At 45.7% G+C, this 16,985-nt stretch overlaps 1 protein-coding gene across 1 annotated transcript; it reads right to left on the bottom strand.

Annotated features, from left to right (window-relative positions):
* Window positions 1-3,213: 3,213 nt before the first annotated feature.
* Eif3f (eukaryotic translation initiation factor 3 subunit F) lies at window positions 3,214-12,885 on the bottom strand. Its single transcript, XM_005350966.3, has 8 exons — window positions 12,507-12,885; window positions 7,797-7,867; window positions 7,541-7,620; window positions 7,084-7,221; window positions 5,711-5,802; window positions 5,196-5,332; window positions 5,004-5,117; window positions 3,214-4,600 (listed from the first exon to the last, which is right to left on the bottom strand). The coding sequence occupies exons 1-8, from the start codon at window positions 12,883-12,885 to the stop codon at window positions 4,523-4,525; spliced, it is 1,089 nt and encodes a 362-aa protein (XP_005351023.1). The 3' UTR covers window positions 3,214-4,522.
* Window positions 12,886-16,985: the final 4,100 nt, after the last annotated feature.

The raw sequence follows: 16,985 nt of genomic DNA, 5'->3' as shown, positions 1-16,985 counted from the left end.
AGATGAAATAAAGGGTTAGGAAGAGGAAGGGCCATGATAGCGATAATGAGACAGAAACTTTCTATTCATAAGATGAAACCACGTGTCTGAGGTTTACAGTCCCAAGGACAAGATTTCCTCTTCTAAGGATGCTTTATGTCTAACACCTGTTCCTGATATACTTTTCTTAAATATTGCTGATGTGACTAAAAGAAGCTTTCATACTGTGCCAACCAATGACACATGACCTTCTGATTTGTTCTTTGTTTGAATACTATATAATGAAAACATGAATTCAGTAAAATCGCAGCAGATTTCAACCACTCTCTTGTGTGTTGTGTCTGTCTGTCATTCGCCGGACTTGTGCCTTCCTGTTACCAAGACCCTGCTCCTCCACGGTCTGAGTGGCTCCCCTGAGCCGGTCCGTGGCAAATAGTCCCTGAGGGCTCGATACTCCAAAACAGCATGGAGTATCTGGAAAGCCGTGTGGACCTGAGCTTTGGAGGGCAGGCCTTACCTTCTGTAGTAGAGACGTATTCATGTTTGGTAACGGAATTCACGTGTGAGTCACTGGGCCCAGGACAGCATGACACTGGGCTATCAAAACCCAAGTATCTCTCAAATACTCACAGCAGCCATAAACCTGGTTTCATCAGCCACAGACCACTAATTCACTGCATGACAATGGTCACAGGTAAACTATATGAACAGGCAATTGAGGCTCCATGGCATGTATCCTGCTTCCTCACCTCAGACTTTATATATGTGGGGGTGTTTTCCACCACAGTTGCTATAGGAAGAAAACATATCTGACTCAGGTATAATGGTGTTTTGTCTGAATATAGTGGAATGAACCAAAACCAAACTCTCAATTGCAATTGGTTCTTAGGTGAATAGACAGGGACACCCCCCACCCCCAGGGGGAGGGTAGTAGGGAGAAGCCCTGTGTTCCACTGGGCAATGGAGAATGATTTGGCTGGGTGAGGAGAGGGCTGCGGGCAGAAGTCTGGGGAAGGTGAATGGGGCAGACTAACGGGAGTGGTGCCATCTATGTGAAAAACAGACGCAAGTTTGTTGTGGCAACCCTGCAGATCTCTTTGGACACACAACTTTGCTCAAATGTTGCCATGTGCTTTCAGTGGTCCCAAAGTATGTTCTTCACCAGATGAATTTTTATATCCAAGTGATGGCTTATGTTTTCAGCTAACTCTAACCTCAACCTATCCCTCAGACTCTCAATAAAGCAACGTTACCAAGATCTCTACACATAGCCCTCCTCCATACCTCCAAACTCCAGAATGTGGCAAAAGCCTCCTATTTACTGCCCTAAACTCTAGTGCCATATACAAGGGCCAGGTTCCTTAGTAAGGGTCCCAAAGCCACATATATACTAGCTCTGCACTCCTGCCCAGACATTCTCACCGGAGTAGTCAAGGCTGCGCTGGAGCTGCTCCGAGGCATATCAGTCTTAGGATTTCTATACAGTGGGGCCTAGGTTGTAATATGCATTGTGGTCTGGTTGGAGGGGGATTGGACCCTAGATTTACTTTGTTTCCCCTTCAAGTTTTGAAGTAGATTACTAAATATTTTGGGGGTGAAGATAGAAGCACATACTTTGGTGTCATCATTCTGGGTCTCCCAGGTAGCTAAAGGGTTTCTCCTGGAGCCCTGGCCACTCATTTCTCACTGTTTAAGCATCTCCACATAAAGCACTTTTCCTGGGCAACCTTAGTAAACTGCTTAGGCACTGAAAACTTGTAGCCATAGGCTTCTGAATTATGTAAATGTGCCCTCTAGTGGTCATGACCATGAAAGTCCACTGAACACTTTAAGACACCGGCAGAACTAGTCATAGGCAGAACTAGTGACGGTGGACAGAACCTAAGTGCAGAGCTAAAAGAGGCCAAGAAGACAGAAGAGGGACCAAGATGAACCATATTAACCATGGACAAGTAGATATAATAATTCATAGCCTAGACACTACCATAGCCAACTGCTTTCCCTCCTGGGAGATAACACTAAGGGCCAGAGCTTGCATTACTGAGCGTGCCTTGTCCAATACAAGACAGCCATTAAGAGCAGTGCCTGCATAGACGTCCACTGGTAGTCCAGGCATTACTATCATTTTAATGCACGCCACGACAATCACTACAGATACCACTTTCCTTTTTTCATTCTTTTAGACCTTCTATGATCAATAAATAAGGCACTGTCTCGTTCTTAACTACACAATATTGAATTTTGTCATAAAATTACTCATTTGCTGAGTAATGACTCATAAAATCACTCGTGTTGATGAAAATCTTTGTTAACAGAGCCAGATATAATTATTTATGTACTGTATTATCAGAATCAAACCAGGATGTATTTGAGTACATGCACATACATGAATTCCAAGATTAATTTGAAAAATACAAATTTAAAATGCTGCAACACAGGCTATTCCTGCCAGAGATGCATCTCTGTCATGCTTCCCTTTCTCTGGCCATCACTGCTAGCCATTCATAGAGCAGAAAACATGATAAGATGGCATTGTATATTATTTATAAGTGACATCAAGCATCTTTGCTTTTTTGTGTTGTGTATGTGTATGTATGTAGGAGTGTAAACTGTTTGTATCTTGACACCCAGTAGATAACTGGCCTTTGGAAGACTGGTTGTGGGACCAGGTGTGATGGTACACACCTCTGATCCCAGCACTTGGGAGATGAAGGCAGGTGGGTCTCTGAGTTTGAGGCTAGCCTGGTCTACACAATGAGTTCCAGAATAGCTAGAGCAAATAGTGAGTTCCCCTCTCAAAAACTGAAAACAAGGCTGGGCAATGGTGGTGCATGCTTTAATCCCAGCACTCAGGAGGCAGAGGTAAGCAGATCTCTGTGAGTTTGAGGACAGCCTGGTCTGCAAGACCTATTTCCAGAACAGGATCAAAAGCTACAGAAAACCTTGTCTCAAAAAACCAAAAACAAAACAACAAAAAAACCTGAAATCAAAACAAAAAGTGGTTGAGCATTCTGTGGCAAGAATATTACGTCTTTGACAGGAATTTCAAATATTTCTCCAGCTTTATAGTTGCATTACCAGTCAAAAGTTTTAAGGGGTTATCGGATATCAATCTTTAAAGACTAGCTTGTGGACTCTCAGTACTTAGGAAGTTCTTCATGGATCATTTAAGAACCTTCTACTGGAATGTCTGATTGGTGTTGAGTCACACAGTTTGTGGGTACACAGCTCTGAGACAGGGTTTTGGAAGACATTTTTATTTTCACATAAACGTTTAGAAACAGCTTGTCCAGATCTAATTATCTTCGCATTTTACTGTAATTGTGACAGATACGCAACTTACATTTTCATTGAGAATACGCTGTCTTTGTGTAATTGCCTGTGTTCTATTTGCTGTCACACTCATACAAGATGAGGGTAAGCTTCAATTTTTGATTTTCCTGCTCCCTACTTCCCTGGCTGGGATTACAAGTGTGCCATCACACCCAATTTTATGGGGACCCCCCCCCCACCACGTTCCAGAGTTTCATGCACCTTAGGCATTCTACCAAGGCACAGTCCTGAGCTTCTCATTAGCATTTTCATTTCTTCCACTGTATCAACTAGACAACATTAAAAAACAAAAACCCTCTTTTCCACATTGTTTTCAATGTATTTTCTTTCATTTAAACACAATGTCTGCTGTCTAGAACAAACTGGGCGATAATGAAAAACACACCATCATCAAGTCATACCTGGCTCTATTTAGATGCATTAACCTGCCACTATCACACCAGACCAGTCACTACCTGCGCTTGCTTCTACTTGTCCACCTCCCTCCACCTCTAAGGTGACCAACCACTACTGCCTTTTAAGTTCAGCATTCTTTGGCTTTTGGTTTGGTTAGGCACATGCATATCATATATATGTGTCTGTATGAGCACACCTTTCCAGATCAAATAGTCCGCTAAAGCAGATATTCCTCACCGTGAAGATGGGCTCATGGGTCCCAGGGCTGAGGGGTGCGCCCATCCTTTTTTCCTTCTGTTCAGGCTCATTAGCACATCTCCAAGTTCCTCCAGATTGTACACAAGACAACCCCTGGACTGCCATCCGGTAAGATGCTAAGGAGGGCAAAAAAAATGAAGAAACACACACACATACCAATTTTGGAGATTCCATTTGCTATGATCCTGAGAGTAAAAACAGTATGACTATAAAGCCACTGTGCCAAGAAGGCCGTCTGTGTGGCGCGGGTGAAGCTAACAGAGCCTGGGCTGTGGGTGCACTACTGCTGATGAGTCATGCCAACACTTAACCAGCGTCTCCTCCAATGCTCACTCTCTGTCTTCTGTATGAGCTCAACAACATTTTTCTTTCTCCCAGCCAACAATAAAGTCACATCAGATAAAGTTCATTTACAAAAGGTAGGCTATGTTTATTAGGAGTCCCAAGCAGCTGACTGAGTCATTGTGACTCAAGACACAAAGACACCCTTTGCCTCCACTTCAGCCTAGTCCTGTGGTGGAAACCAAGACCAGCACAAGAGCCTCTTGGGGCTCTTTCACAGGTTTACAAGTTTCTCGTTGAGGGCAATCTGTGACTGGGTGAGGTTGGCCAGGTAGGTCACCATCAGCAGGTCCTGAAAGACAAATGAAAACAGCGAATGGAACGGTGACAGAAGTCTGGTGCTGGCTGCTCCACTGTGGACACTGGCTGTGCAGAGTCCTGAACAAATGCCAGCTGGGGCAGACTGGGCAGGGGTTGAAGGTGGAAGCCAGGAGGGGATGTGCACGGACACCATCCTCTCTACCGATGTTTACAGAATCGGGGATGGAGTGGAGGCTTTTGAAGTATGGGTGGGTGTGTCCTGTGAACATAGGTGGGGAAACTAGAATTGTCTGTTACCTTGGACTTTAGCAAGTCCTCTACCTGAGTCTAGTTACTTAGGGGAGGAGACCCTCTGGACATGCTGGACTGCCTCCACCCTGGACTGCACTGCAGCCTTCTGTCTACCCAACTTCCATGGTCCAGCCATGACTCACATTGATGTTGCTGTTGAGCATGGTCTCAAAGTCATCAGGAACGATCTTGGGTACTTGATTAACCAGGCTCATCAAGAAGCGGCCCACAGTGTTGTCAGCAGACACTTTTCCAGACTGAGCACAAAACAGAGACTCGGTGAGGCATTGTTAGGGACTGCCATGTCGCTGGCAGGCCCACCGACCCCATCTCACCAGCACATCCTCAGCATACTGCAGCACAGTGCTCAGAGCATCCTGGATGCGAGCTGAGGCCCCTCCCACTTGCTGTAGGTCACTTGAGAGTCCAATCACCCGGTTGGGGCTAAAACATGTCTTCATGATGAGATCGACTGTGGGAGTGCAGAGAAAACTTAGTCATGGCAAGAGGAAAGAGGTCGTTAACCACCTACTAACTCTCTCCACCCACTCTGGACACAGGCAGCTCCCCAAAATCCCGGGTTTCCACGCACTGACTTTTCTTTCTTTGGAGAGCTCAGCTCCTCCACCTGGGTTGTTAACTACTGATGCTGGCCTCTTATGGAGATGGCCTGTGGTACTGACAATGTCCTACCCTGAACAATCTTCAACCTCTGTCAGCATGAACCTTGAACAGTGTTCTGTAAGCTACTCAGGCCCCCTCCCCCTCCATTTCTGCCACAGAGACACAGCTCCCTCCCTTGAATCAGCCTGGGGTCTCTAGGTGTGCAGAGTGGGGGAAGGAAACTCACCGCCAATGCGTTCGGTGTCATAGTATGCATACTTCACTGTGAGAGGTGTGAACATCACTCCCATGGTCCTCCCAGGGACACCCATTAATGTGCTGGGGAAAGAGAAGAAAGGGTAACCAGATGCCCTTGGGAGTAGTTTCCGTGTCCAGACTAGGCTTAGAAAGCATCACAGTCACAAGGGCAACACCGTCCAGTTGAGAAGGCCAGGACTGTCCCAGAAACATCTTGAGAATAAACTTTTCTTATCCTCTTCAGCCTTAGAGGATGACTTCATATTGCCAGTAATGAGGACAGGACTCTGGATGTTTCTGGCTGCCTAGACACCCATTTTCAGGGAAAACAGACACACTGGAGCAATCTTTTTCTGGGGCTGAACCTCTCATTATCACTACAAGACCAAACTGACTTATGTCCCAAACCACTGGACTGGGCGCTAGAAGTAACTTCACTAAAGTTGTGTTTACTATTTCAACTCTGTATTTTCATATGAATTTTGAGAGGCTGAATTTGTAGAGACTAAAAAGGGGGTGAAGGCGCCAGTTCAGTGCCTATCAACGGGCTCAAGCTGTAGTGATAACTCTTCCTTCCTCACTGCTAAAGCCTTCCCAGCAAACCCTGACAAATGGCATTGTAGCTGCCAGCAAGTTCTGTGTCAACCCTGCAATGTTATCGTCTGAAAGTATACTGAATCCTAGCTCAAAAGATGTGCTTACACAAGGCCGGCATTCTCTAGCTTATAAATACTATGCTAGATTCTAGGAATAATGAATGTGCTGGTTAGGGCTTTTTAATATAAAATTTAAAAATTATTACTATTATTTTATCTATTTGATATAAACTAGGTCATCTGGAAAGAACCTCATTTTTTTTCCCACTAGAGCAGCCTTAGGCCAGTCTGTGGGGCATTTTCTGGATGGAGGATTGATGTAGGGGGTGGTGGTCCTGGGTGGTAGGAGAAAGCAGCCTGAACAAGCCAGGGGAACAGGGAGCAGGCAGCATTACTCTGGTTCTGCTTCAGGTGCCTGCCCTGTCTTCCCTCAATGACAGATGTCACCTGTAGGGTGAAATAAGCCCCTTCCTTCCCAAGTTGGCTTTGGTCAGTGTTTATTACAGTCACAGAAAGCAAACTAAGATAATGAAAACTAAAGGCACTACCATGAGGAGTGGTCACAGACAACAAGTGCTCCAGTTTACATAGGAGCAGCAAGTATAAATTATGGGGTCAGACTCTGCTTCAGAACCTTCTCTAATGACAGCTGTCAAAGGAACTGAAGTTCTTGAAGAGACAACGAGCTACAGAGTGAGACCCGAGTGGGGCAGGAGTGGGAGGTCATCCAGGCACAGCGGGAATGCCCCTATTGCCCAGGACTCACCTGACATAAGCCTTGATGCTCATGCGCCCATTCTGCAGACCTGTGTCCACAGTGAGGTGAATGGGGTTTGGGGCCTCCCGGCTGTAGTACTCATGGATCAGCACGGAATGTTCTGTGATGTCATGGCCTGTCGCATACCTGGAAAACAGCAGTTATAGATGCATGGCACCTGATGCCAATACAGAATACAATAGTGGTGGGGGCGTCTCTGGGGTCCTGACACTATGTCAGCAGTAATTAACAGTGTCAACAAACTTTGCAATAGCAAAACTATAACTGAAAATAAATATTCTTGACTTTATAGGATCAGAATTATGATCAAAATACTGAATTTATAGGCTCAAGGTTCTATGTTTTGAATACTGTATCTCTGAAAGGTGAGACAAGATCTAATCTGATGACAAACAAGACCGCCCCTCAATAAAGACTTTTCCACCCACCTACCCCCTCAACTTACCAGCCTAGGATGAGCTCATTTGGGGAGACTTTTTTGTGCAATTCATACATATTCTTAGCAAACTCCATGTCAACAGCCACCTAAGAGAGAGGGCAGGAGAGGACATTAAAAAGCTAGTACACACCAAAACTGAATAGGAAGAATGATCACCCAGCTGATGAAGAAGCCCAGGGTGTGGACAGGGGAAGCTGTGCTTTGCCTGCAGCTCGGGTTACAGACACAGCACAGTGGGGCTGCTGAAATCTACTCAACTCACTTCATCTTCTGACTCGTTGTGTGGCACTGAAAAGCAGTTGGTGACTTCCACTGAGTGCTTGTCAACAGTTCCTGGAAAAGAGAGAATGGCCAGGTGTTAGAAAATCCTGCGGTCCCGGGCTGGAAAGATGGCTCAGAGGTTAAGAGCATTGCCTGCTCTTCCAAATGTCCTGAGTTCAATTCCCAGGAACCACATGGTGGCTCACAGCCATCTGTAATGGGGTCTGGTTCCCTCTTCTGGCCTGCAGGCATACACACAGACAGAATATTGTATACATAATAAATAAATAAATATTTAAAAACAAAACAAAAAAACCCCCAAAAAACAAAACAAAAAATCCTGCGGTCCCACAGTGCACAACTACTTTTCCCCTATTTTTGTTTTGTTTTTGGAGCCAGGATCCTTTGTAACCACAAATGATGGAGAACTCCTGAGCCTCATGTCTCCAGCATCCAAGTGCTAGGATTCCAAGTGTGCCCCCCCACACACCTGGTTTATGTGGTGAGGACTGAAATCAGTGCTTCATGCATAGCTGGCAGGTGCTCTGTCGCTCTATCAACTAAGGGCTATCTCCAGCTCCTAATTCTGAAATGCATTTGGAGTTCTCCTCAAAGTCAACAAACATCAAGCTAGTACATTAGTGCCAAGTTCCGCATAAACAGAATCAGCATCTTCTAGAGAACTCAAACTCTTCCTCCTGTCACCAAGAAAGGTCTCCCTTGGCTGTTATTGTCCACTCCCATTCCCCGGAATACTCTCTCTTCACTCTCTAGAGCAATGCTTCTCAAACTTCCTAGAGCTGTGACTGTCATGCTGTGGTGACCCATAAAATTATTTCATTGCTACTTCACAACTGTAATTTTGCTACTGTTATGAAACATAATATAAATATCTGTTTTCTGAGGGCCTTTGGTGACCCCTGTGAAAGCAATGTTCAACCCCCAAAGGGTTTCTCACTGCTCTAGGGTTTCTCCCTGTATGCTGGCCTGCACAGCTCGCTGAGGCTGACTGCCAACAGAGCCGTCTAGTGTCACCGTAAACACAGCTTTCAGGGCATTACCTGGACCTCCCTTTAGAGCAGCCAGCCCATCTATCACCTCTCTATCTGTGAGTCTACCACAGACATCAGTTCCTGAGTCTCACTGAGCCATGGACTCCAACTTCACTTTCTCCTAACGTACTGGCACCTTCCTGCAAGCTCCCCAGCCCTACTGCAACATGTCCCTGCTAGTGGTTGTTCTGGCGTGGTTCTGCTTTCTGAACTAGTATGTTCTTACAGCTATGGGCACACATCCTCTCACCGGAGCACTCACCAGCATTTGACCGTCACGACTGCTTCCTCCATTCCAGAGCCTTAGGTCCCTTAGTTCTCCATGGCACCAGTCTCTTCTAGTTTTCTCTCTTCCTAATCTGTTGGCTCCGCATTCTTAGTGTTCCTAGTTTTTGCTCTATGTTCCTTTTCTAGGCCAAGTCCTGACCCAGAAACATTTCAGCTGATAAATGTTTACTTGCCCAATCTCTTATGCATTATTTTTGACCTTTTTTCCCCTACAAAGGCAAAGTTGAGTAGCTGTGACAGACTGCACACAAAGCTACAAGTATTTCCCAACTTATTTTTTTTTTTAAACACTGCCACCAATCCCTGTGAGGTGATTCCATCCGCCTTTATGACTTCAGTTACTTCTTGGCTCCTGGTGGCTGACACATGCTTGCCCACATCTCTTTACATTCTCTCCGTTTACTGTTAAATCCTTTCTTTTACATCGATTGATTGTGGGTGTGCATGGGCAACTGCTCGCCTGTGGAGCTCAGAGGACAATCTGCAGAAGTTCGTTTCCTCCTTCCATCACATGGGTTCCATGAATTAAAAGGTCAGGCTTGTGAACCATCTTGGCAACCTTTCTCACTCATTTTCAACTTAACAAACCCACTGCCACACTCAATGGTATCTCAGAAGGAATAAACACCAAGCCCAAGTAAAACTCTGTGTCCTTTCTTCTGTGCACAGCTGAAGGCCTAGAAATCACCCTCTGAAGCTGCACTTCTGGTCATGCTACGGCCTGCCATCTCTATTTCCTAGCTCTCAATTCTTCGTCCCTCTGTAGCCCCACTTCTCATGTGCTGTCTCTTTACTGCACCGCCCTCAATCTGTCGTCAGGCCCAGCTCAGGTCTACTCCTCTCCACAAAGCAACCACACTCTCATTTCTCCCGTCTTCCAGTTTTGGAGTGAGTGCTGCTCAAGAGCCTCCTGCCACAGAGGCAGGTGTCCAGAACCAGAACCACCGAGGGCGCCCCTTCCTGCCACCCTCTCATGAGAGGGGAATGCTGACCTCTTCAAGCAGTGGACTTACCAAGAGCTGTCTTTTTAAAATTTTGTTTCATTTTTAAATTAAAAATGTTTGTTTCTCAACAGTGATACATTTTAGAACTACTACATAAGGTGAAAACAAGTTTTTCAGTTTTCAAATTCCAGGCATGTTATTTATTTTTTGAGATTCAGGGATCAAAAAGTTAGTATTCTCAAAAATTTTTAAATTATGGTATTTAAAACATAATATTTATGCTCTATAATTTGAATAGTTAAACTTTTTGTTTAAAGGATAAAAAACACTGAACTTAGTAGTGCTTACAAAGAACTATACCCTATGGGTATATTCACTGAAAATAATTTAGTCAGGTCTTGCTTCCTTGGGAAACACACGTGGGCACCATCCACTGAAGGACTGACTTCACCCTGAAAATGTGTCACGCCTTGCCAGGAACTTTCACATCTTCTCTGTCTGTCCTTCACAATCTTTTGAAACAGTTATGTCTCAGTGTTTCCACAGGACATCACACTAGCAGAGAGTCATCACTTCTATGGTACAGGGGCTGTTTCCGCCTTGAGTTTAAGGCTACAACAGTGTTCCTTTGATTGACTTTGAATTCTAAGTACCTAGCAGTTTTATGGTACATGAGAGTCACCAGTGATTTCACTTAGCCAAGCAAAGTCTTCTACAAATTAACGTCCCCCCAAAGTCTCAGTTCCTACCGAGCACATATCGCTTCATTTGTTTCTCCATCAACAACTCAACTGTTTTGTAGCGGTGGAAGCACCGAGCAGGATTCAATCTGATGGAGAATTCAGAGACTACAGCTGCCTTGCTAAGACAAAGGGGGTGCTTTAATAAGCTTTAGTAGACATTGATTCCTCCATGTAAACAGCTCCACAGACTGAAAATTAGATTGTATATTCTATCTGTCAAGTGGCAAGTCACTGATGCAAGCATATTGATTATAGACGTTCACAGTATGGCAGTTCCAGAAAATTAACACACTGCGAGAGGTTAAAAATAGAGGGAAGTTAGGAACTGAGCTGAAATGATGGAGAGCACAGAAGATACTTGTGAAGAAGAAAATGCAAATGTGTTTTGATGAGAGACAATGTATCAACTCTTAAGTTTCTGTAAAGGGCTACACTGTCAAAGAAATGTATGGTGTGCTAGTCTGGCCTCCTGTGTAGTAGAGGGTGACCAACAGCTGCCATACCTGAGGTGTGCCAATCATCACTTGCTTTCTGTAATAATTTCATTCCCACGAAAACAGTCTGCTAAAAAAGTCCCTGACAGGCCAGGCGGTGATAGCACAGGCCTTTAATCCCAGCACTTGGGAGGCAGAGGCAGGCGGATCTCTTTGAGTTTGAGGCCAACCTGGTCTACAGAGTGAGTTCCAGGACAAGCCCCAAAGCTACAGAGAAACCGTTTTGACCAGCCCCCCACCCCCCACGAAAGAACCAGATATTTGGTGATTTGTCCCATGACAGAAAACTAATAATTGCTGGAGTCTGATTTGTCCACTTTGAAGCAATTGAATGGTCTTCCACAGTACAGGAACTGCTACAAGATCACCAAGAAATAAATGATGGACGTAACTAGAGTGGAAAGCCAGTGTTTAAAAGCTGTTACTAAGGCAGAGTGCAAGCAAGTCGAGAGAGAGAGAGAGAGAGAGAGAGAGAGAGAGAGAGAAATGTACTCAGCAGTCTTCAGTGCTTTTCCGTTTACAAACCACTTTAACATAAACTATCTACATCCCCAAATCTGTAACACAGGCAAAGACAGGATCACTCTTCATTTTCAGGTTGCTTGTAAACAGGTCATACTACTGTTTGTGTCCACATGGAAAATCAGAGGAGCTTGAGGTGGGGGCAGGAACTTGGGCCTGAGCAGATACAGCTTTTAATCCACAGGAAATTAGTATGAGGGAGGTCCTTGGGACTGAGTGGCTTGCTTAAAAGTTCAGGAAAGCAAAATATTATATATCCGGAATCAGTTCTGAACATACCTGGTTTAGCTGTTGAATTGGGGGAAGCTTTTGACACATCCTCTTCTCATACATGGGTGGTGGGTACGTGTGTGTGTGTGTGTTGGTTGGTCAGCGGATAAGAGGGAAAATGTGTGTACTGTGCTTAAAAGAGCTTTTAACTTCTTGTTGGCAACAAGCACTCTCCGTCCTTCGCCGATAGGAATATAAAATTACACACTACTCAAAAGCTCATACCTACTCCTTGCACACTTCTGTCGCTCAACACAAAAGCGATTCGGCAGGATTCAAGTCACTTGGGAAGGAAAGTGCCATCAAGAAGGTGCAAAAGAGAAACAGGTTAAGAGTTCAATAGCGATGGGACGAGAGAGATGAACGGGAAGAAAAATATTCCTTTCTCCAGCACTCACCCAGCAGGGTGCCGATAACCCTGGCAGCTCCCTCGTTGCGTCGCTCGTAGCTGTCCACGATGGAGGCCAAAATGACCGGGTGCAGTCTGACCACGCGGCCGCCGGGGAAAGGCCCAGGGAGGGCGGGCCCGGGCTGTGAAGGCGCCGGCGTCTGCGCAGGGGCTGGCGTGGATGCCGGGGTTTGGCCCGGAGCGGCAGGCGTAGCGGCCGCAGGGTCGGAGGACGAGGCGGGAGCCGGGGCGGCAGCGGGAGTCGCAGCCGGCACCGGAGCCGGCGTGGGCGCTGTCGGGGCAGCAGCCGGGGCTGCGGTGGCAGCCGGCGCAGGGGTTGCGGCCGCAGTGGCAGCAGGGACACTCGCCGGTACGGCCGGGGATGCCATCTTGCGGAGAAAGAAGGAGCCCAGAACGGAAGGGCGTGAGCCGGACAGTATTGGGAACCTGGTTGGCTGAATTTGTACCACGTGAATCCGCTCTGGATGACTATTGGGCACTGAAATTTCCGGCTGGTTGTAAATGTTAGTGAGCTCTGTGCGCATCTAATTTCCGTCCGATGCACACTCAGTGAGGAGCAGGCCAAAGTAGTTCCTAGTAACTTTGGGAGCGACTGAGGCGTGTGTGTTGTGGGGTGGGTGGAGAGAAACAACTAGCAATATACAGAGTTGCCACCAGATGGCGGTACAGATTAGCGTAAAGGCCGCAATCCTTTTGGACTTAAATTGGATATTAAAAGCCACAGAGAAACCCTGTCTCGAAAAACCAAAAAAAAAAAAAAAAAAAAAGTCAAAGTGATCTTTAAAGGGGCCTTTCTCTGTGTCTCTGTCTCTCGCTCTCTCTCCCTCCTCCTCCTCCTCCTCCTCCTCCTCCTCCTCCTCCTCCTCCTTCTCTCTCTCTCTCTCTCTCTCTCTCTCTCTCTCTCTCTGAGACACACACACAGTTTTCCTTTTCTCTTCCTCCTTTTCCTCCCTCCTCTCCCTTCCTCCCTTCTTCCTTTCTCTCTCTTTTTTCTTTCTTTCTCTCTGGCTCCCTCTTTTTCTTTCTTTCTCGCTCTGTTTCTTTCTTCTTTAATTCCCTCCTTCCCTCTGTCCCTCCCTCCCTATGTCCCTCCCTCTGTTCCTCCCTCTGTCCCTCCCTCCCTCTTTTCTTTGCTAGTTTTGAAGTCAGGATCTACTTTGCAGTTCATGCTGGCTGGAGTTCACTATATAGGTCAGGTTGGCCTAAAATTCACTTCAACCTCCCTGCCTCAGCTTCCTGGATTAAAGGCACGAACCATCATGTCTGGCTAACAGTGCTTTATTTATGATGGCTTCATAAGGTGTCACTAGGGAAGTATATTCATTCAACAATTTAAATGCTTAATATACACCAGATACTCTTTAGCTGCTTGAGTATACCAGTGAACCAAACATCCCTGGTTTTCACTTCACTGGGGGAAAAAGAAGCACTAAGTACTGAGTAAATCCTATATTGTGTTAGAAAGTGCTGTGATACATGGTAATTATATATGTATATAAAATTATGTCACATATAAAAATAAAACTCTAGGACCAACAGAGAGGGAAACATGGTCCACACACACAGTAAGAGGAGACCCCTCTTATTCATGAGCTGATCAGCCTTTCCTTCTGTCCAGGCTTCATTTAATGGGATGAGTGGCACCCACAATGGGGAGCACAGCTGGCTTTAGTCAGTTACCGATTCAAATGTCAGTCACATCCTAAATACAGCATCATAGAAACTCTCTCTGATGTATTGCCCAAAGGTTGGAGCACACAAAATTAACCACCGCATGTCACTTTCTAGTTCCGGGGGGAACGTGTCTGAGAAGTCATGCCTGAAAAAACAAAACAAAACAAACAGGATTATCTCTACCAGGGAATCATATGAAGGTAGGCCTATAGGTTGTTTACCTAGCCTGTTTCAAGGATTGGAAGGAACATTACAACACACACACACACACACACACACGCACGCACGCACGCACGCACGCACGCGCGCGCGCTCTAGCCAGCTCCCTGCTCTTGTCTCTCTCCTCTCTGTTTTTCCCTGCTCAGTTTATGTGTTGTATGTCTTTCCTATATCTCTTCTTTCCCACTTTTTCTATCTGTTTCTACTCTTGGTCCTGCCTTCCCCATTTTAATCTTCTCTCTTTTGGGGACTCAGTTTCTCTAGTTGTCATCTCTAGCCAGGACAGGGTTAACACCATTTCATCTCTTGCCTCCGCCCATCCAATAAACTCAGTTCCTGTTTCTATAAATACTGAGGTGTTGCTGAGAGTCTGGCCCAGTGACTTAGACCTTGAGAGCTGGCGTTGGTGCAGTAAGTGGCCTCTGCTCTCTGGCACCCTACGTATGCCGTCATGTCTCATTCTTTTGTTTTCTCATCTTGGCTTCTTGCTTAATCTCTGGTGCTCTGGTTTCTGTTTCTAGCCTGATCTTGGCTAAGGCTTTGGGCAAGTCAGTTCCCATTCCTGCCGTTTCCTCTGAACTCCAGGGAGTGCTCACAGAGCACCGCAGTTGGGATTTGGAGAAGGGATCAGGTGCACAGGTGAGAGGGCTGGCTTCCTTCACCCCCTGGCTTTCCCATCCCCTACCACCGCTGCCTTCAAGCTCTTTGGAGATCCTATAAGCCGTACATTGTATAGAATATAGCTTCTGTTAGACATGCTTACATCCATCTTCTGATTATGAGACCCACACAGCTGTCTCTCCTTCCCAGAGCCTTTCTCACAGAAGCCACCCTCTGGCTTTCCCTCTGTTTAGGGTTCTAATCCAGTTCCAGTCTCAATTCCCCCTCCTGCCCATTTGAGATGTCTAGCCTGATCTCTCTTTTGGATGCTTTTCGTTGGCATTTAAAAATATTCCTTTTCTGTGTGAGAACAAAGACCTTTCCTTGGCCTAGCATTTCCCCATCACTTCGCAGAGTCCCTTCATGGAGAAGCGTCCTGAAAGACTACTCATGTTACCTCCATTTCTTTGCCTACTATCTTTCCCCCAAGATGATCTATGACCTATTGTTTCATCTCAGTGATACATGTGTATGTATCAGAAATTCAATTTATTACAAAGTCTGTGCCTTCAGTTTTCATTTTTCTCACCATCACCATCCTTCTTCCCCAAGGCAACTATTTTAAATTTTTAACTGTCTTATGTCTTTGTACACGTACACACACACAGACACACACACACAAGAGAGAGAGAGAGGCAGACAGATATATTATGTGTTTGTCGCATATGCATATGTGTGTGAGTGTAGGTACTTTGTGTGTCACAGGCCAGAGGACGTCAGGTATTCTGGACTACAACTCTCTACCTTGTTCCTTTGAGACAGGAACTTTCATTGAGCTTGGATCTAGGTTAGGGGGCAACAAACCTCAGTCATTCTCATGCACCCACCCTCAGCGGTTTTACATGGGTGCTGGAATATGAATTCAAGTCCTCACGCTTGCTTCTCAGGTGCCATGCTTACATAGACAGTGTTCTTATACACAGAACCATCTCTCTAACCCTGCTGCGTCTTTGTACTTCTAAACAGTACACACACAGCTGCTTTTTGACTCAAGGTTTTAGGTGTCACCCATTGGCCTTTTACCCTAATCATTCCATTACCATCCTTTCTAATGTTAAAAACATGACTTTATGCATATGGGTGTTTTGCCTGCATGCATATCTATGCACCAGGTGCATGCCCAATGCCCTCAGAGCCCAGAAAAGGATATTTGATCCCCCCGAGACTGGAGTTGTAGATGGTTGTGAGTTGCCGTGTAGTGCCGGGAATCAAACCTAGGTCCTCTGGAGGAGCAGCCAGAGCTCCTGGCCATGGAGTCATCTTTCCAGCCTCTTGGCTGTTGCCCTCTCATTGAGGTTGTAATAGCGATTGTAGTCATCTGGTGGCTATTCTATTGTTTGTATGCAAACATTGTTCGCCTGAGTGCTTTAGCTTGCTGTGTTTTATGTCTTATTCTTTTGTTGCTCCTAAAATATTTATTTTACTTTTTTTTCTAGCTTTCTGGTAACTTACTGTCGTCTGTACCTTTGGTTGTCTCTCCATAGCTTTTTCAGGAAGACAAAGGCATCAGTTAAACTACCAATCTGTTGTTCTTTTCATCTTGAAGGCAATCATTTCAGAGAAACTGGTCCACATTTAGGGAGAGGATGGTGTCCCTACTCTCTAGACCAACTGGCCAGCTGCCTTTTAGGCGCATTTAGGAATGTGTTTGTACCTCTGCTTCACAGTTCCTGTTTTCTTCCTTTTTCACTCTTCCAGAGCCCACCCTGCAGTGCTTCACCAGTCTGGAGAAATGGCACAGTGGCAGAGGATGTGGGGACAGCGCTCCACTTCCTTTGTCAACCACTCCAGTCTGCACTGGGGTCAAGTTGCCGAGAGGACAAACGCTTTCAAGGAGGGATGTGAACCATCTTGGGTTCTTTCTTTTGGTCATGCCTTTGCTCCTTCCCTTGTTTCCCAAGTTTAATGTTTGCAA

The sequence above is a fragment of the Microtus ochrogaster genome, chromosome 8, assembly GCF_000317375.1.
Source record: "Microtus ochrogaster isolate Prairie Vole_2 chromosome 8, MicOch1.0, whole genome shotgun sequence".
NCBI lineage: Eukaryota > Metazoa > Chordata > Mammalia > Rodentia > Cricetidae > Microtus > Microtus ochrogaster.
The sequence above is the reverse complement of the archived record's forward strand: the minus strand, read 5'-3'. Positions and strand labels throughout refer to the sequence as shown.

Bases quoted from the DNA above. Each gene is read 5' to 3' on its own strand.
- Eif3f (XM_005350966.3), bottom strand. From the start codon at position 12,885: ATGGCATCCCCGGCCGTACCGGCGAGTGTCCCTGCTGCCACTGCGGCC. The intron at 7,222-7,540 runs GTAAGTTGAGGG...GCTGTTTTCCAG, and splicing joins AATGAGCTCATCCTAGGCTG to GTATGCGACAGGCCATGACA. The intron at 4,601-5,003 runs GTGAGTCATGGC...TTTGTCTTTCAG, and splicing joins TGCTCAACAGCAACATCAAT to GACCTGCTGATGGTGACCTA.